The sequence below is a fragment of the Eubalaena glacialis genome, chromosome 4 (genome assembly GCF_028564815.1).
Source record: "Eubalaena glacialis isolate mEubGla1 chromosome 4, mEubGla1.1.hap2.+ XY, whole genome shotgun sequence".
In the NCBI taxonomy this organism is placed as follows: domain Eukaryota; kingdom Metazoa; phylum Chordata; class Mammalia; order Artiodactyla; family Balaenidae; genus Eubalaena; species Eubalaena glacialis.
The window spans coordinates 43,485,202-43,506,652 of NC_083719.1; the positions used below are offsets into that span (position 1 = coordinate 43,485,202).

At 41.0% G+C, this 21,451-nt stretch overlaps 1 protein-coding gene across 1 annotated transcript in view; it reads right to left on the reverse strand.

Moving 5' to 3' along the window:
* The window catches only part of ANKRD55 (ankyrin repeat domain 55), a 90,590-nt gene that overhangs the window by 2,974 nt on the left and 66,165 nt on the right, over positions 1-21,451 (reverse strand). The window contains exons 7-9 of the mRNA XM_061187808.1: positions 16,431-16,615; positions 10,893-11,060; positions 7,063-7,703 (exon numbers count right to left, since the gene is read on the reverse strand). Coding sequence (XP_061043791.1) covers positions 7,063-7,703; positions 10,893-11,060; positions 16,431-16,615 — 994 coding nt within the window. The remainder of the gene's footprint in view (positions 1-7,062; positions 7,704-10,892; positions 11,061-16,430; positions 16,616-21,451) is intronic.

The following is a 21,451-nucleotide window of genomic DNA, read 5'->3' on the forward strand; positions in this document are numbered from 1 at the left end:
GATTTTTGTCAGCTCCCAGGTGATTCTAATGTGAATCCAGGATTGAGACTCACTGATCTAGAAGATGGGAGCTGAGTGAAAGCACTTGGGAGATCTGGATGATCTAATTTAGATGACCAGTAGAGTTATGCTGGAGCTATGCATAAGAGCTCTTAAATTTTCAGGAATTTTGTGAGCTGGTTGACATCATACTCGGTGGCTTGACATCAGCCATGGTGGGAGTATTTACATCAGGGAAATCAGCAAGTACTGATTTTTCTCTGAAGAGCCACCTATTAAACATTTATTAGCACATGACTGATTACAAGAGATGGATGTTCCAAATACCTGAAAATAGAAGGGACTACATAAAAGTTAAGTCCATTTAACAAGTTGACTAAATGGTATAATAAATAGGAGTTTGGGCTCTGGGGTCAGACAGGATTAGGCTTAATTCCCAACTTGGGCAAGTGATGTTCTGTCTCTAAATCTCTATTTCCTCATATGTAAAATGCTGAAAATAATTTTATCTGTCTTTTTCAGTTGTCATAAAGATTAGGAGAACAAAGGTAAAGCATTTAGCTTATAGACTAAACAATAAACATTAGCAATTATTACAGTGTTATTCTGTGGCATGTTTAACATGATCTCCTGGACAGTGGGGCATGTATTCATTTGATCTTTTGTTTAGTAGTCTAGTAGGAACCAGAATCACTACAGCAACTCTCAGAGGGTTTAAGTCTTCCGTTTGGGTAAAGCAGTCCTTAGAATAGGGGGAAAAAAAGCATTAGCCATGATCCACCTCCCATCTGCTTCGGTGAGTTCAGTGGTAGATTTGTAGGGGCAGTCATCTGAGCAGTGTTATTTGATGTCATTTGATGAATATTAAGCAAAATTTCTAGTCTCCTTGGTGGACATTTTGCCATTATATTTTTATTCCTTTGAACTTTGAAGGTTAAATAACCTCACAAGCCATTATTAAAAAGAAAACATTCCTAAGTAGAATTACAATAAAACCCATATCAGCTCATACCTGATTATTCATCCATTAACACTCGAGCAGAAATTTGCAAAACCAAAAATGAAATAATGATAATTATGGATAATGCATATTGAGTACTTACTATTGTCAAGGACTGGACTAACTGCTGTAGGCATAATCTCATTTAATCCTAACAATCACCTTCCCTCGTGAGATAGGTACTATTATCATCCCCATTTTACAAATGAGGACACTGTGGCTTGGAGAAGTTCTAAATTGTCTGCAAGATCACATGATGGGAAGTGTCACCCAGGCTCTGGACCTAAAATGCACACTATCCTGCCTCCTTAGGGGCCAAAGCAATATTGATAGGATGGGAGAAGTGGCAGAGAAGGACTTCAGCAGTGATTTGGGAGGAGGTGGGAGGAGAGTTAAACTTTTTTCCACACTGGCATTTTGCTCAGTTTTAAAGGACAAGGCAGAATGTGCATAGTCCAAAGTTCTCTTATCTGTGCTGTAGGCACCTTCAGGGAGTGTCCAGCCTGTGGGGACAGGGTTGAGGACCACTGTCTTAGAATAAAAAGGCAGGAAACGTTTTCATTGTTAAATGAGGAAACAGAAGTGAATGAAGATTAATAATAATTCAGCACTCATCTATTGCAAACTCACTGTATTCCAGAGCCTAGAGTACAAACAGAAGGCAAGGTGCTCAGGAGGGGCTGACGGAAAGAGAGACAGGTAAAGTTGTACTTTTGAAGGCCATGAGTAGTGCTGTGAGGGTATCAAAGAAGAAAGAAGGGTCCAGAGAGGTCAATGTGTCTTGAATCCCATAGACCTCACTTGAACATCTGCTCTGCTACTTCCTAGCTAGCTCTGTGACCTTAGGCCGGTGGGCTAACCACTCTACTCCTCAATTTCTTCATCTCTAAAATGGGGATAAAAATTCCTCTCCTGCAGTGCTGTTGAAGGGGAAGTATGTGGTTCACTGCCCCAGAGGAGGCTTAACAAGGCAGAGATATTCTTTTATGATGGATAGTAAAAATGGGTCACACCTCCTACAGCAGTCAGGGTAACTTCTACATAGGAGGCAAGTTTTGGGCTGGTTCTTAAAAGATTGTAGGAATCTGTCAAACACACAGTGGATGGAAAGTAAAAATAACATGGGCAAAGACGTCATAGAGTAAAAACGTATGTAGTTGTCTAGGAACTGAGAGATATTCAAGGAACTGTTCAAGGGGATGGGGGGTGGGAGGAAAGGATTTGAGACGGGAGGTGCAGAAGTTGAGAATGGGAAGTGAGGCCAGGCCACGTTGGGAGGACTTTGTTTACCAGCTAAAGAATCTGGCCTTTGTCCTGTTAAGATGCAAAGCTTCTGATGGGTTTAAACAGAGGTGGTCACAGCATCAGACCTACCTACTATCAGACCTGAGGAGGAGAGTGCGTTGTTGCTGGGATACTCTAGAAAATTCTGGAGAAGAAAGTTCTCTCTTGAGGGAGAAAGGAAGCAAACACTTTCTTAGCTTCCTTGTGATAGCTTGCAAATAACCAGGCTGGTAGCAAACACCACAGAGTTTTCTGTTCAATTTTCTCTGAAAGCTGCTCTCAATGAATTAAGCTGATGTGCTCCAAATTTCCTCATTAAGTTAAGTGCCTCATCCTGCATCTCTCTCCATCTAGCCCACTGACAGGTCTCAATAAATGTTAAGCAATAATCATTACAGCTAAATGTTCAGGGCTGCTGATGTAAGCACAGGACATTAGCTGCCAGGAATTCAAACGGTAGCAATCACTGCTAGCCCATATTATTTCTACTAAACCCAGGGCGGGAAAAGAGAAAATCCAAAGTAAAGGGACCATCCAAGTTCGAGCCAGTGGTGCTGTGGTATGATTTATAGTATCCAATTGCTTTACTACTTTAGGTTTCAAATCAAGTATGGGAGCTCAATGTAGAAATCTACTGAGTTTCAACCTGCCTAGACTAACAACTTAAACCCCTTAAGTGAACCCTCCCAACTGTACTCTGGAAGCTTCAGTAGTTCTAAAAACAACACCTCAAATTGGGTTAAAAATATTCACAAAAATAAAATCTATAAGGCAGAGAGAAATCTTTTTATTTTGGGGAGTACAGTGTAATTTTTAAGAAAATCACGTTGTAGGTAATTTGGTAAGCATACTAACAAACTGGACTTTGAGACTTAAAGAGAGAAATATGTACATTGCCATGGGATAACTTCCTATTTAGGAGGTCTGGGTGCAAGTTCTGAATCCGTCCTTAGTGACATATTCAGAACAATTAGTTGTAAGACTGGGCAGATTCTAGGCCATGTAAATTATAACTGGCAAGGGCCTCATGAAACAAAATGGTCCCAGACTCTGTATCCAGAGGGTAGGAAAACTGTAGCCGAGAGAGATGACATGTCTTGCCTTATCAATCAGGGCTCATTCAGGAAAACAGAGACTTCTTTAGGCCTTTGAAACAGAGGGAATTTCATACAGAAAGGTGGTTATACTGGTTGGTAGAAAAGGTGAGAAGCCAGAGGACAGGGTAGAAGGACAATCCAGAGATTAACCACAGCAGGAAGATGCAACCACTTCTAGGCTGAAGTGATAAGGGGAAGAGTTGGTATTACCAAGGCTCAGAAGCTAGTGGGAGCCAGAACCACAGAGTGAGGGGCTTTGTGGAGGAAGTGGGAGGAATTGGAACCCCTGTTGGAGAATCCGTAGGAAGCAGAGGGACACTGTGTAGAACTACACTTGTTTTCCTCTTTCTCCTGCTCTTACTCTTTTGCCAGTGCCTCTTGGTACTTGGCCAAAAGTACCTGGAAGCAGCTGCAAGGGAGCCTGGGAAGTGTAGTTTCCTGAGATACAAAGTAGAGTTGGAGGGAAGAGACTAGATCTGAGAGCAAAAGGCAGCTGACTAGCACATTTACTTAAATGTCATCATCTTTTAAACAAAGGTCATCTGTAGCTTGTCTCTAAGGCATAGTGCTTAGCATAGGGCCTGGCACATAGTTTAAAAAAAAAAAACCCACAAATGTGTATGTGTGTATAGTACTATGCTCAATCACTGTTCTAAGTATTTTATATGTATCAATTTGTTTAATCTTAACAGCAACTCACAGCCCTACATGTTAGGTATTTCCTCCCATTTTTGACATGAAGAAACAACGGCTCAGAGAGATTCAGTAACAGCAAGTAAATGAGAGAGTCAGAATTTGAACCCAGATAGTGTGACTTTAGAATCCCTCTCTTGGGGCAATTCCCTGGCAGTCCAGTGGTTAGGAGCTGGCTCTTTCACTGCCGTGGTCCCAGGTTTGATTCCTGGTCAGGGAACTAAATCCCATAAGCCGTGTGGTGCAGCCAAAAAAAAAAAAAAAAAGAATACCTTTCTTAACCACTGGATATGCTGCCTCTTCATAAATCAGGATAATAAACATTATCCTTTAAAGACATTATCCATTAAAGAATGAGTGAAAGAACTAAGGTCCTTTCCGTTTAAAACTCTTATGATTTTGTATCTAAACATGAGAAGAAAATCAATTTAAAGTGAGTTGTATAATCAGTTTAGCAAATCCATGTACCTTAAAGTTCATTGATAGGCTGAAGATTCTTGGGAGTTTATCTTGTCATGACTCAGTTACCTAGAATGGCTCCTAGTTATTATCAGCATTCAAAAACATTGGTTGAAAAAAATAAATGCTTTGGTACAGGCATGGCTAATTATTTGACATTCCCTTGGAGAATTCTGCTTCTCCTTTTCTGCTTTTCTGCCCCATAGGACTTTTCAAGTTACTTCATTGGAAAAGTGAAACAAATCCTCAAACCAATTTATTGAATTTCCTTTTATTTTAAATAATATAGAAGGTTTTAGATGGCACATGTGACAGAATCTACTAGTTCTCTATCCAATATCTATTCTCTTTTTCCTCCTAGAAACAAAAATCCAATTTTGGAGGGACGGTCATGTACCCAGTTAAAAGGATCCAATTCCCAGTCTCCCGTGCAGATAGGCATGATCATGTGACTAAAGTTCTGGCCAACGAAATGGAAGCAGACTGTGGAATTTATGGGAGATAACTTATTAATGGGCGCTAATTCAGCTGGCGGACATCCATTTCCACCCCCCCCTTCCTTCCTCCTGCTCTGTCAGATATTATGAAATGTGAAATGATCCAAAGGATGAAAGGCATAGGTTAAGTTGTAGAGCATACAGATGGAAGGAGCCTGGGTCTCTGGTGATCATGGATTCACCAAGCACCTGGGAACCATCACCTTCGACTACTTTCATATGAGAGCAATAAACTTCTATGCTGTTTAAGCCACTGTTACTTTGGATTTCTGTTACAGGCAGATGAACCCAATCCTAACTGATATAGAAAAGACAGCTCAAGGCTGTCCTGGGAACAGACAAAGAACAAGACTTTCACAAGTTTCAAAAAATTTTCAAAAAAGAAGATACTAGCCAAGACAGGACTAACTCCAGAAAGCAGGCTGAGTCAAGGCCCTGGAGGCCACCAAAGTGTCAAAGACAGTAGATCAATATCTTTTCTTCCTCACCTTTCTGCAGAACACAAGGAAAAACTACCCACGCTTCAGTGCTTAATGGAGGAAGTAAAATCTTGAGGGAAGTTTTTCTCAGGAAATAGCCTTCATGTGTTTATTCCTATCTATCCTGTGCTTAAAAACATATAAATATGTATGAGGGAAGCCATACTCTACCTCATAGGTTTCAGACATCAGGCACATGAAGATGAGTGAGGAGAGCCAGACTCATGCTGCATATTAAATGGGAAGGAATATTCCTTATTTCCGAAGATATACTGTGCTCCTCTACTTCTTAAAATATACATAGCCCTCTTGGGCTTTCATTTTTCTACTTCTGAAAGAAATATGGGTTCAAGCAATATATCATTTTTCCTCTTAACCCTACTATAAGAAAAACAACAACAGAAACTTGTTGATAAGAACAACTGACACTCCACGGAGAGATACTGGAGAGTGATGCAGACTGGGTTGAACTGGGGACAGTGATGTCCAAGTGATGTCTATGGGGATAGTGGTTACTCAGATCCAGGCAATTATTGCCAAGTGAAATTTGGGTTCAGTGTTGCCAGACTTTTCGATTCCTCAAGAGAAGCTAGAGTTTTAAATTTTTATGTAAAACTTCATGATTTTTAAATATTAGTAATTAATTCACTTGATTACTGAATTAGTAATGAACTGATTTTGGAAGCTGTTTTGCAGCCTCTGCCTTAGAACGATAGTTCTTAGTCTCTGGTATACATCAGAATCACCTGGGGGCCATTAAAAAAATAAATAAAAATTTTAGTGTGATACATTTGTTTAACACAAATGTTAAACGGGAAAATAGGTACGTATATATTGCTTGCATGTGTATAAAAATATAGATTCTTTAGTGTGATACACTTATTTAAAATGTAAATATACATATATATTTAAATATGTATAAAATATCTCTGGAAGGTAAACAAAAAATTAATAACATAGCTTTGGATGAGGGGCACTCGGTAGCTGGGGCAAGAGGCAGGAGGGAGAATTGCCATGTAACCCTTTGGTGTGTATGGAGACCTGAGCCACACATGTGCGAATGTGTTCTCTTTCTACACGTATACATAGAAGGCATTGCCATTTTCCCTTTTGCCTCACCAAGATCTTGGTTCAGTAGTCCTGGAGTGGTCATTGAACACATGATCTAAAAACAAACTATTACACAAACAAATCAACCCCTCGTAGGTGATATTGTCAAGTATCCCTGCTTAAGAATACTTGCTAGTGGAAATAGTAATATGCCTGCTCTAATCTGCCAGTCACCACACATATCTGCTGTGATGAGAGAAGATGAGAAGGCACATACTTTTACTTGATGATTGCTCTCAAGGTGGAAAAGCAGACTGTTTCCATAGCCTGGAAATCCTGAATCCAGTAGACTCAAGGGAAAAAGGTAGCCTAATCACCCATTTCCATTCTGACCCTGTCCTCTAGGCTACCTACTGTCACTCCAGTTCCTAACCCAGGACTGCATGACACATTTCTTGTATAGAATCTGTCAGAAATGAGAAAGAAGGAAGCAGGGACATTACCTGATGAAGGATTATGTAGATGAGGAAGATGTGGCGGCCATGACACCTCCTGGTGACTGGATCTGCTGGTAAGCAACCTGTCTAGCAGCTTATCAGAAGAAGACACAGTCCAAGCTTTATAGAACACCTGGTTATCGAGCAATACCTGGCAGCCAGTTCTGTTATTCAATAAATCCTGCTCACTTCGGCTTTTCTGAGATTGCTGGGCAGCATGATGAGTACCAGAGCTCAGGCCAGCATGGGAAGTGGCCCCCTGGGAGGCTGTCAGGAAGTTATGGCCTAGGGTGATGGGTGGGAGACTCTGCGTTCTGATTGGTGGAAGCCCTTTATGGGCCAGGGGCTTCTTTTCTGGCAAGTGATATTTTGAATTCTCTGAGGTCCTCTTCTTAAAGTCAACCATAGCCACCCGATCACCAGGCTGTTCTTGGCAGTTGGTATCCACGTTGCTGTCAAAGGTGGTGATGATGTCATCAACTTCCGAGGTGGGCTCCCCCCTGTGCCAGTCCCTGCTGTGATCTTTCTGATAGGCCCTCTGCTCTTCTTTTTTGTTCCTGCAGAAGATTTGATTGAGCATGCTGAATCGTCCCTCCTTCTTCTGGGGTCTACTCTTCTGGGAAGGAAGGGGTCGAGTAGGCTCTGTTCTATGGGAATATAAAATAACAAGGATGCTATGTGAGGGCAGGAAGTGGAGACACCAGCAGTAACCACACAATAGACCTCCCTCTATTCCATCCACCTGAGCAGGTTGTCTGAGATCATCCAAAGACACTTGAAGCCCTCTCAAGTCAAAGGTGATGTGCAAGAGCTACTCACAACCTCCTTGGCCATCCTCTTCCTTGCCATGGTCAGTTCTCTGTCCAGTTAGAACATTTCTTAGTTAGATTTCACCTGCTCCCTCAGGAACTATCCTTTCAAAATTTGTTTTCTCCCAGGGATCAAGTAAGCTGAAAATACCTCAAAGTATTACTGTTCTCACTTCTTAAGGACAGTCAGTAGGAGTGCAAGCTTTAAGTCAAAGAGATGAAGGCCAAATGTGGAGTTCAGGCTTCAACTAGCAGCAGCAGGGTGGAGGTTGCAGATGTCGGGGGAGTGTGATTTTAGGCTTTCTCTGAAAGGGATCCCAGGAGATCTGGGCAGAGCTCTGATAGTATCCACCTTAGGAAGCCTGCCCATTTTACGCTGTTTGTGTGTTGTTTCTTGTTGAGCTTTTACTAAATTTCCTATTGAAAAAGTGTACTAAAGGAAGCCGAGGAGAGAAGCTTTTGTCTGGGCTTCAGCTGCAGAAGAGGAAGTGTGTATGCCAGAGGTTGGGCGTGGCAGAAGAAGAAAATGAGAAATGCCCAATGAGCACGCAATTTCTAAAGGAAAAAACGGTCAGCAGCTGTCCGGCTGGCTCTTCTTGTGCGGAGAGTTTCCCTGAGGCACTATTCTGTTTTTGTTCCTTGGAAAATTCTGTGTTGTTCTCTTCTGAGGCCACAATTGATTTAATGCTTTCTGTGGTACGAGTTAATGATGAAACCTGACCGTGTTCATGCCCTAAAAGCCAGATTGCAACATTAATCTTTGGAGTGAGATATTGTAATATGTAATTTGAAAAAATCACCCCTCATTTGGCTGCATATAATGAATGGCTTTTATTTTTGTTTTTTTTCTGCAGGTCACACAGTGTATAATTGAATCTTTATTCCTGTGATATATTTTTATCCTCCTTTCACCTTCCAATAGGCTTTTTGAAGTATTAAACACAACTTCTGGACTCCTGATACTACCAGAGAGAACCCCAGGAGATCTCTAGCATTCTTTCAAGTTTCCCAGTACAGAATATGCCCCTGTGTTAACTGATGCTACTTCAGCATCTTCTACAAACAATCTCCTCCTCCTCTTAAGGTTGTGATTTTGGCCAGTGGGTCTCAAAGTATGGTCCACTGAACCTGGAGGTGAGGGCCCTGACAGTCTTCAGAAGTTTCATGAGGTTTAACCTATATTCATAATAATATCAAGATGTTGTTTTTTTCACTGGTCTGCTTTTTACACCAAGGGTGCAAGAGAGCAAGTGGGTGAAACTGTGGGCTCCTTGGCACAAATCAAGGTAGTAACAACAATAGACTTTCATTGAGAAAATTGCCATTAAACTTAATAATGTCCAGTAAATGTTATTAATTTTACTAAATATTGATCCTTGAGATACATTTTTTCGATAAAATAGGAAGTAGTCATAAGCAATTCTACTATATACTGAAGTACGATGGTTGTTTTGAGGTAAAACATTTGTGCCGTTGTTTGAGTTGCTAGCTGAACTAGGCACTTTTTTCATGAAACATGATTTTTATGGCTTATAGACAAGCTGTGGTTATTTGGAGTTGGGCATTTGATTTCTCAAAAATGAACAAAGTGAGCCTGTCATTTCAAGGTAAACAATTGACATTAATTGTTGCCAATGACAAAAATCTAGCTTTCAAGCAAAAATTAGAATCTTGGAAAATTTGTTTGCACACTGTGAGCTTGACAGCTTCCTGATACATAGAGGCTTTTCTGATGAGATCAGTGGTGATATTAACAAATGTGATTTTTTTTCTGGTATTGTATAATGAAATGTACTATTTGGAAGATCTTCATAACTAAGTAAACCAATATTTTCCAAATGACCAATGCAAGATATTATAACATCATGCATAGATGTAAGACACATTTAAAGTGCTAGAGAGATGAATGGATTTTAATGTAACAGAATTCAAAAACTTCACTGATATGGTGACAGAGTGCACATTGCCACTAAGCTTTAGGAAACTACTACTTGTCAAGTTTTGGTGTAGTATCAAAGGAAAAGTATCCACAGTTATCTGAAAAGGTTCTTGAAATATTCCTCCCTTTTTCACCTACATATCTATGTGAGGCCAGATTGTTTTCATACACTTCAGTCAAAACAACCATATTGCAATGGACTGAATGCAGAAGCAGATGTGGGAATGCAGCTGTATTCTATTAAGCTTCTATAACGATATCAAAGAGACTCAAAGAGCAAAGTAGAACACAACTGCTCTTCTCGTTACATTTTTTTGGTTTGTTTTGAAGAATGGGTTATTTTTTAACTAAAAATATGGTATTAATGTTAACCCGTAAATGTAATGGGTTATTACTTTAAATTGATAACAAAATATTTTTTCAAAAGTTTCTCAGTTTTAATTTCTAATGCCATAAATATTGATAGGTGTAACTCACATAAACAAAAGCTCTTTAGGGTCTTCCATAATTTTTGAGAGTGTAAAAGGGTCCTGAGAACAAAAAGCTGGAGAAATGCTGATTTAGGCAAAAGAGCAATTAAGGGTATATGGCATACTCTAGGGCCTGCGTGCCGGAACTACTGAGCCCGCGTGCTGCAACTACTGAAGCCCACGCGCCTAGAACCCATGCTCCGCAACAAGAGAAGCCACCGCAGTGAGAAGCCCGCGCACCGCAATGAAGAGTAGTCCCCACTCACCGCAACTACAGAAAGCCTACGCGCAGCAACGAAGACTCAATGCAGCCAGAAATAAATAAATAAATAAATAAATAAATAAATAAATAAATAGTATATGGCATAAAGGGACGAGGAAAGGGAGAAAAAGGAAAGAAGAGATTAGAGTTCAGTGAATATTAGGCTGATGGATTCAGGCTTACTACTATCATTTTGCTCCACAGCGTCAAGGACATGTCATTACATGTTAGATAACGGCAAACACGATTATTAAGTTATTGCTGGTTTTCTGCTAGTTTTGGCAGTTTAAACAATTTCATCCAATTTTAGAAATCTTTGAGAGGAAGAAAAAATGAGTGCCTCCTGGTGCGCTCACCTGCTCTCTTGGGAGAGGAGCTTGACACAGGCCGTGTGGCCGCAGTACAGGGCGTAGGCCAGGGGTGTGCTCTCACTGATGTCTCGCAGGTTGCTGTCTATGCCCAGCTCCAGCAGTGACTGCACACAGTCTGCCTTTCCTGCAGCTGCAGCCCAGTGCAGAGGTGTCCTGGGGGACCACAGGGGAACAACGTAAGTGTCTGAGCACATGAATGGTACAGGTTACTTAGCTGGCAACAGCTCCTGCTTGAAGTTGGGTCGTGGCAGGAAAGACTTGTTGCTATTTCCAGTGTGGAAATGGTATGCATTAAATGGGGCTTCAGGATGATGGTGTATGTGTGTAAGGGCCTCTCCTCTAATTCTGATATTCTGTGGCCTTCCACCTGCTTTGGTCTTTCTGAGAATTTCCTAGAAGAGGAAGTAGTGGGTCAAAGGGTATGAACAATCATAAGGCTCTTTATACATAGTGCCAAACTGCCTTCCAAAAAAACTGGCTCAATCTCTCCTCCTACCAGCTGTGTCCCTACTCCTTCCCAATATTGTATTATCACCATCTTTAAAGATCTTTGCCAACTTGGTAGGCAAAATGGTACTTCAGTGTTGCTTTCTTCTGCATTTCTTTAATTAATAGTGGGGAAGAACTTCTGAAATATATGTTTATTTGCCATTTGAGTTTCTTCATTGAAATGATTCTTAATGCCCTATGCCCATTTTTCTATTAGATTATTAGTTGTTCTTACTAATTTATATGGGCTTTTAAAATATTTAAGGTATCAATTTTTTTCTAGGTTATGTTTATGAAAACATTTTCTCTAATTTGTTACTTAGCTTTTAATTTTTTAGTGATTTTTCCATAAAAAATTTTAAGGAATAATCACATTTATTTACCTCTTCATTTTTGGTTTGTTTCATGATTTTATGTTTTAGAAAGTCCTTCATCAGCCAGAAGGTGGATGAATATTCATCAGTATTTAAACCTTGTTAAATGGCAAAACTATTATTTTCTTAAGGAAGAAAAAAAAAAAAAAAAGCCAGAAACTGGGAGAATATATTTGCAAACAGCACATTCAACAGAGAGTTTGTATTCAGAATATGTAAAGTATTCCAAAACTGAATAAAAAAATACGCAAGCCAATTAAAATAAATTAGCAAAAGATCTGAACACTTTATCAAAGAAGATGCATAAATGGTAAATAAGCACATGAAAAGGTGCTCAATAACATTTTTCATTAGAGAAATGCAAATTAAAACACAATGGGATACAACTACATATTTATTCAAATGGCTAAAATTAAGAAACAATAAAAAGAATGTATATATATCTGTGTGTCTGTGTCTGTGTGTGTGTGTGTGTGTGTGTGTGTGTCTGTGTGTGTGTATAACTGAGTCACTTTGCTGTACAGCAGAGATTGGTACAACATTGTAAATCAACTATACTTCAATTAAAAAAAAAAATTGAAAAAAAAACCAAACCCCAAACCTGGCAATAGCAAAGGCTGATGAAGATTCAGGGCAACCTGAACTTTTATACATTTTTGGTGGGAATACAAAATGGAAACAGTCACACCAGAAAATAGTTTGTCAGTTCCTTCTAAAGTTAAACATACTTACCATAGGACCAAGCAATCTCATTTCTAGATATATAGCTAAAGAAATGAAAATTTATGTTCACACAAAAACTTATACACAAATGTTTATAGCAGCGTTATTCATAATTGCCAAAAGCTGTAAACAACCCAATGTCCTTCAATGGGTGAATGGACAAACAAACTATAGTTCATCCACAAAATTGAATCCTACTCAGCAATAAAAAGAACAGCCTACTGATATATGGAACACAGATGAATCTCAAGTCATTCTACCAAGTGAAATAAATCAATCTCAAAAGATTATATACTGTATATTCCCATTTATATAACATTCTGGAAAAGGCAAAACCCAAGAGACAGAACTAATCAGTGGTTGCCAGAGCTTAGAGATAGGGGAGGCCTTGACTACAAAAGGACAACCTGAGTTGATGTTGGAGGTGACAGAATTGTCTTGAATCTTGCTTGTGGTGGTTACATGAATCTATGCATGTGTTAAAATTCATAGAACTATATGTCAAAAAAAAAGAGTAAATTTTACTGAATGTAAATAAAAAGGAAACCAATATTTTCTTCTAGATTTATTTGGATTAAAAAAAAAACTGCACATGTGTCTGTATGTGTATTTTGATATGTGTGGTGAGGTGTGGAGCCAATCTGACCATTTTTCCAGTTACATAGCCAACTTTTCTCAACACCATTTATTAGTGCAGTGGGATCATATTTTGAGATCCTGACCCATATATGTACTTTTCTACCCTTCCTCTTTCCTTATTTAAGGATATGGTTGATTTTATGCTCAACCTCCGGGGAGGGATATAGCAGGGTGGATAAGAGAAATAGTCAGTGTCTTTGTTTCCAAAAGCCAAGCCCAGAACTGAGAGCAGATTTGGAGCAAATTAGTTCCCCAGCTGTAGAAAGAACTACCAAGGCAGATGGGATAAGAAGGTGATAAGAGCATAAAGGACCACTGGACCCAAGAGCAAAGGGGACCCGAACCTTGCTTCCTTGGCAGAGATGCTGGGAAATGGGTGGTGGGGGATGTCTGTGTGGTGTGCCTGGGCAGTGGGACCCTGGGAGGCTAAGGAGGGGCACAGTGAAAGAGGACATGCCTGTGAATGGGGTTTCCTGTGAAGAGAGTGGCTACTCTTCCTGTCAGTCACTCTGGGAAAGGATCAGTCCTGAGGCAGGAAAGGAGGGCATGGAAGGCTTCTTCTTGGCTTTACTCTGGGGCTTGACCGCTGGCAGAAGGCCACCCCTGGGAGAGCCAAGAGGTCTCTCAGACGTGGAGGCAGCCTGCGGGCCGGGCATCTGTGAAGGGGCTTGGGCCTTAGTATTCGGAGAGTAGCCATGTCAGCAGTGAGACCACAGTCCCCATGGTAAATCGTGTCCTCTGTCAATCAGGCATCCTTTTCCTCATGTTATGATATGGGCAGAAATTTGAGAACCCTTAATAGGACCGTATATTTTTTCAACATAGTCATCAATCACACTGCCTATTTGAACATGTAGCAGATATGATTCATTCCATTCTGTGTGAGTGAGGTCTCCAAACAATATTTATTATGAAACAAGATGAGGCACCAGCCATATTATGCCTTCCTGCTTAGAGAATATATTGCCCATAAATTCAGTAGACGGAGGGCTGGACATCAATGTAGTCAGGTTTACCAACACGTGACAATTCTCTCTGGAGCATTGTGAAATACTCCTTCACAACAATTGCTAAGAGTGACTGTTTTAATCCTTCTGGCCATCAACATGGAAGAAGAGGTCCAGAAGGACACAGGGAAAAAAATTATTTTGCAGAGAAACAGGAGAAGCATAGATAACTTCTAACTAATACACATAGAGCCTTCATGGGCAATATGTAGCATCCAATTTCAAGTTATCTAAGCTGTAGTTCCTTTCTTATCTCTAAGCTTCAGGATAGTCCTACAAACATAGCTGGCTGGACTCAGCTATCACAGTGAGGAGGTGGAGAACCAGGGCCCATGATTCAGAAGAAATTCATCACAGACAAGCAGTGGGCTGATGAGGTGGTCTCTGAATGGCAGGAAATGATGGGCATAAGAATGCAGTGTTGGTTGAAGAGAAGCCAAGGAACGATTTATGGAACATGCAAACATTCTCTCGATAATTCCCAGATATGTGTAGGGAGGAGAGTTTGATAAAAGACTCTCCTTCCTGAAAATAAATGACTTGGGTACTAAAGGAAAGTATGACCTCATAGACTGATGAAATTTGGGACATTTAAGCTACATAAGCTATTTATGAGTTATGTGTTCTGTGCCATCAATCTTAGGCTAGTACCACTGTGTTTTAAATGTCACAGATTTATGATGTGTTTTAATATCTAGGATGACTAGTTTCCCCATATTTCCCTCATCCTCGTTTTTGTTTTTGTTTTTTTTTTAAATCATTGCCTCATTTTTCTTCTCTTTCCTCAAAAACTTTCTCTCCACTGGGGGAAAAAAAAAGAAGGAAAGGGAAGTCACAGTTGTTGCAAATGCATTAAGTACTTAAACCTATGAAAATTTTAAAAAATTCTATACTAATACAAGCTTACAGTTTCAATGTGAAGGCACAGCTACACAATGCAGGATGCAGAAACTGAAACAAAATGAAGAGCAGGATTTGATTAGTGCATGCAACACATGAGCTGAACTTTGGAGCAGGAACTAGACCTTTCTTGAGATTTTACTTCACTTTGAACCCTTGTAGGACCCAATCTTTTGCATTTTCTTTCTGCCCTTGGTTTTTCTTTCTTCCCTGAGGCTGGGGGAACTAAATTTTCTCTGCTAAGCATGTGACAATGCAAAATGGGAAATACTCTATTCAGAGCTGGTTCTACAAGTATTTTGAAGTAGGCAAACTTTTTTCTAGCCCTCTTTTCCTAGATGTGTTCTTTTCTTCTCTTTTTGGATCATTCACCTTTCCTCCTCATGTAACTAAGTCCTATTACTTTCTTACCTGCTCAAGTTCAACATCTGCTCTTAGGAAAAGGTCTACTTTCAATGATTTATACCTTAATTTTAATTAAAGTCATCATGTTAACCATCTCCAGCTTCTGAGACTTACATGGAACCCAAGATTTTTTTCCCCCTGTGTTATAAGGATTTCAGGTATCAGGAATTAGGAAGTGCTTCTTGGGGCATCTAAAATCATGATAAGTAGGTGGCTAGATTTGCACTTCAATAGAAAGAGGTAAACAAAACTATACGTAGTGTACAAGCCTTATACTCGTTTTCAATAGTCTTATTTGTTGTTATATTATTCTTATATTTCCATTGAGTCTATGCCTAACTGAAAGAAAGGTTAGATACACATTGTAATTGAAAAGTTCTAATAGTTGATTATGGATGAAGGGCATGTAGGTGAAAAGCTCTGTTTAGAAGTCAAGGGTACAAGTTTTCACTTAGTTGCTAAATACCTCTGAGACAAGTCTCTTTACCTTTCTGGACTCAGCTTCCTTTTCTATGCAAATACATCTTTAATGACTGAAGAAACCCAAAACAGAACCCTGATAAGGTCACATCTAGTTCTGAACACAAAGCCTCTATTATGCTCTTCTCTGGATAACAAGAGCTTGTTGACTTTATGACATAATCCAGGAACGAAGGAAAAGAATCAAGACTTACTGTTAAGAACAAAAAGCGCCTATAGCAGGAAGCTGATAATACAGAAGGCCTTCTGAGAACACTGAGAACGGTTAGCAAAAAGTGGAAAGTCTGACAATACTGTACAGTCATGGCGTTTCTCTTCATAACAATGATTTTTCCTGCCCTGACTAAAATAGAGCAGCTTTTATTGTCACAAGCGTATGTATAAATATTACTGGCAGTAAGGATATAGTCATATAGGATAACTCCTTAAACATCTTCTTTATTTTGAGATTAAAATTTGGAAAAGATGACTGGTAGTTCCCCACATTTCCGAGTTGCCATGGATACCTGTCGTCCACATCCAGAGCCTGAAGGTTGCACTCAGGGAATCTTGCCAGCTCGTTGATGATGTCACTGAAACCTGCTGCTGCGGCGATGTGCACACACGTCTTCCCACTCTCATCGTCGTAGTTGATTATGGACGGACCCTGGTGATGGCTCAGAATGATGGAACACAGAATTCTATTTCCACTCTGGAAAACAGAGTCAAAGAAAGCTCATTATGTACAAATCCAGTGCTCTTCCCTGTCTATGCAAATTAAGATAAAAATTCAAAGCAAAAAAATTCAAAACAACGAAAAAAGAAAATTCATTTTATCAAACCCACAAACAAATTTCCACTTGTCTCAAGTCACTGCAGGGATTTTTGTCTCCTGTAAGAGCTAAATTGTCTTCCATAATCAGTGAACTAAGGAGGACTTAAATACAGGTGTAATTGACTGACATCAGAGCTAGCACAATGGGTGGGCCACCTAGATGACTTCCTCATTAAATATATTCGTTTTGTTTCCCCCACTTGCTGTAGAGGTTAACCCCTGAGAAGCTGGCAGAGTTAATTTTAACATTAACGAAATGACTATGACGAGTACTAACTAGTGACGTAATGATGATCAGAATGATCTGGTAATGGTCAAATTGCTATAAATTGCATGTAATTTAATTGTCAAAAATCCTTTGTGAAAAGAAGTGGGTCATAATTTAGTAGCTAATTGATAAAAAGAAATAAAAACAAATAAGTAGGAAAAGGAAAGAACTTCAGGCAACCATCTAAACTGGGTCCCTCTTTCTGTGTAGGTGTATAATAAGTTTTTATCTTATCTTTTTTTTTTTTTGGCTCTGTGGGTCTTCATTGCTACACATGGGCTTTCTCTAGTTTCGGCGAGTGGGGGCTACTCTTCATTGCGGTGCGCGGCTTCTCATTGCAGTGGCTTCTCTTGTTGCGGAGCACGGGCTCTAGGCACACAGGCTTCAGTAGTTGTGGCACATGGGCTCTAGAGCACAGGCTCAGTAGTTGCGGCGCATGGGCTTAGTTGCTCTGTGGCACGTGGGACTTTCCAGGGCCAGGGATCGAATCCACGTCCCCTGCATTGGCAGGCGGATTCTCAACCACTGCACCACCAGGGAAGCCCTTATCTTACCTTTGAAGGGAGGCTATTCTACACTCTTTTTAGTAACCTGTCCCAGCCTTAAAAGTCACCAGCTCTTTCTTGAGAGCATCCTACATCTCTTCAGCTTGAACAAATGAGTAAGTAAATGCTGTGCATATTACCTTTCATTGGACTGAAAAATACAAAAAACACTGCATAAGCATTTGCAATTTTAGATGACAATAAATCCTCAATGGCCAATAAAATAAATTCTAGTTTTATCTCACACAGTGGAAAGTCTTATCTTTCAGATTTCTCCTGATATCTGTGTAAAGATTATAAAACAGTCCAAATAATTCATCAGCATTTTAATGTTCTCAATGACTCCATATAGACCCTGCATCTCCACGCAGCAGGTCTTATGGGAAGAATGGAGGTCTCTAGGAGGCATGAGGAGCAGGTTAAAGAAACAGCAGAGACACGCACTAGTTCTGGGGGCCAGGAGCCAGGTCACGTGCGGGCTCAGGGTCCTGGGCAGAAAGAGTGTTGAACTTTTTTTTTTTTTAACATCTTTATTGGAGTATAATTGCTTTACAATGGTGTGTTAGTTTCTGCTTTATAACAAAGTGAATCAGCTGAGAGTGTTGAACTTTTTTAAAGCTGCAATTCTAATACATTCCAAGTGCTATTTGACAGCCACCTCCTAATAAATTTCCCCATGTAACATTTCTTTTGGCATTCCTCCCACTTTATTATCCCAGTTTATTTGACCCCAGGGTTGTCTTTTAGAACCTCTGAGTCAGTTTGCACAATTCTGTGGAACACCACCCTTTCATTTTTGCTTTTCCTTTTCCTTTCCCTCCCCTCTCCGTGTTTGCACTGAGGACTCGCCGGATATCTCGTTACTCAGCGTGGCTTCACAGGGAACCGTTACACAGTGAACCCTCGAGTGTGCTCCCACTGTATCAGGGGACCGCAGCTGATACAAGTTCTGCAACCTCTTGCAGGACCAAAGGCTCAGGGCACTCAAAGCTCTCAACTTTGAGCCCCAGGAAGAGTGCTGAGTGGGTTTTAAGTGTTACAACCAGGGCCAGCTACATAATTTATGGGGCCCAGGGAAAATGTGGAGCCCCCTGCTCACATGGCAGAGGAATAATGTATTCCCTTCTTCCATGGTGTCTCTCTGGACCTGTCACTGCGATTTTTATTTGCTATTTAGTGTCACGCTCCCTTGGGCTGGGCATTCTCACGGTGAGTGCAAACCCTCACAGGTGCCTGGGGCCCCATCTTGCAACTCAGCGCGTGCTCAATCCTGACCCTCCCTGAGTCTGTGCCCAGACCCCTGCCAGGGGACTGAGGAGCTGGGGCCTGAGCATCTGTCCCAGGGCAGCAGGGAGGTGGGACTGTGTGAGCTGAGGCTCCACTGTCCTATTAGACTTCACACACAAAACACAAATTCAACGATAGAATTACTGAGACTTTTCAGATGGCCACAGAGCATTATACCCCCAGCACAGAGCTCCCTTCTGAGTGTGGGGCACCTGTGGCTTTACTGGTCACATGCCCATAAAGTGGGCCCTGCCTGCAACCTTTTTCCTTCTTACCTTCTCCCTTACATCCTCTTTCTCCCTCCATTCTTCCTTTGTCTCACAATGACTTTTAAATAATTCGATCAACGACTTTAGTTCTATGGCATGCCTGTCATCAAAAGGTGGCTACAGTGAACACATCTAAGCGTTCGTGCCTGCTTTATCAGCTTTTCTAAGGTTCTTTCACCTGATGTTACGTAAACATATTTTGAGGGGTCTGAAATATGGTATATTTAAAACAATCAAGAGACCCCTCTCCCCTTTTAAGAAGCACTAGCCATTGGAGAAGGAAAACAGAAGCAAAAAAGAGTGTCCGCTCAATGAATTGATTTTGTTTATGGTTTCCTGGAAGAGCAAAGGAATTCAGGTTGCCACAGTGATTCAAACAGCAAAACACTCTGTCACGCTTCTCCCTCCGTGTGGGATGGAGTGTCAAGCACAGATGGAAAAAACAAAACCCACTTCTTACACACTGCCTTCCTCTCTCCTTGCCTGACCCACAGAGGAGCCGTTCTGGAAGCAGCCAGCTGAGATAGAGGCCGCGGCCCAGCACATCTCAGTGGGCCTCTTCTGAGTTCCTGACCACGGTCCCACTCAGCATTTCTCTTGCAAGCTGGAGTCTTACACGGCTTTTCTGGATAAGAGAAATTCCACCCCCTTACACTTTTCCTCCAAAATGCCTTTTGTCCTGAATCTTCCAGACAATTCCTTTGTCTCTAAACCTGGCCCTTACTTACAATATTATCATTGCCTTTTTTTTTTTTTTCTTTATAAGAATATCCTCCCAGGAGTAATGGTGATAGCAATGTTTACCGAGTGAACGTTCTGTGCCCAGCACTGCATTTCCATGTTCTAACTCATTTAATCCTGACAACAACTTCATGAGGTAGGTACTCTTATCATCCCCATATTGTAGAGGAGAAACTGGAGGCACAGAGGGATTAAGTTGCCCACTGTCACAGCCAAGAGGTGGCAAAGCCAGGACTGACTGTCTGCAGAGCCCTCGTACTTCACCACTACACCATTTTGTCTCCAGTTAAAAGTACGGTCTATTTATTTGATCCTGCATGTTCATATGGGAGGAATTTAAGCGAAAACTGCTCTTGGGATCAGCGACATCAGTAGCAATGAAGTGCGCTTTGCCAACTGAGACCTTCTTTCAACATTAGGTGCTTTAAAATCCTCTCCTAGGAGGGTTGCCATGCTGCACCCTCACAAGAATTTGAGAGAGCCCTGGAGAGTACTAGTTTGTGAGCTGAGGCCCTGGCTCAGTGGTCTCCTGGTAACAGTATTCCCTTCTTGGCAAAATGGGCTGAGTGTCAGTCAAAGGGAGTCTCCAGGCCTGGGAAGTCTTGGTCACAGACAGCAGGAAGCACCAGGAGAGAAGAAATGGGATGTTGGCCAGAAGGGCCCTTAGGAAGAATGGAGAGTGGGTTTCCGTTTGGTGGGAATATCATTCAATAGGGGAAGAATATTGTATAGATCTTATTATGGAGCTCTAGAATTCTACACTGGGTGGCCAAATGAGACTGTGGATTTATTTATTTTTGCTGCATTTTTGTTCTTTGTGTCCATGGGTAATCCATAAAGTGCCTTCATGTACTCTGAAAACTGCTGGGAACTACTGAGTCCTAGTCATTTTCTCTTTATACCTCATGAGGGAGGGGAATTCACAAGAAGGCTTGCCAAGAAGAAAGTTGAATTAACGTTCAGTAATTTTGCTATAGGAGACTGATAAAAAACAAGATTCCAGTATCTTGATTGTAGACTCTTATTCATTTATTTATTTATTTTTCGCTGCGTTGGGTCTTCGTTGCTGCGCACGGGCTTTCTCTAGTTGCGGAGAGCGGGGGCTACTCTTTGTTGCGGTGAGCGGGCTTCTCACTGCGGTGGAGCATGGGCTCTAGGCATGCGGGCTTCAGTACTTGTGGCACGCAGGCTCAGTAGTTGTGGCTCACAGGCTGTAGAGTGCAGGCTCAGTAGTTGTGGCGCACAGGCTTAGTTGCTCTGAGGCAGGTGGGATCTTCCCGGACCAGGGCTCGAACCTGTGTCCCCTGCATTGGCAGGCGGATTCTTAACCACTACGCCACCAGGGAAGTCCCGATTGTAGACTCTTTTTATTCTAGGTGATCTTCCAAGGAGTCTTAATGCAAGATTTAGGACTAGTTGTTTATTTGTTAACGTGTTGGCAGCATTAATTCTATGGTGGGTTCTTCAGGGAGGGAACTCCAATCTCCATCCTTCTCTTGGAGATAGGGGTCTGTTTGTCTCATGACAGTGACTGTACAAAGCAGATGCAAGGGTTTTAGGTCACATGGCCCTTTTAAAGGGCTGGGTGGTTTTGTGCTATGAG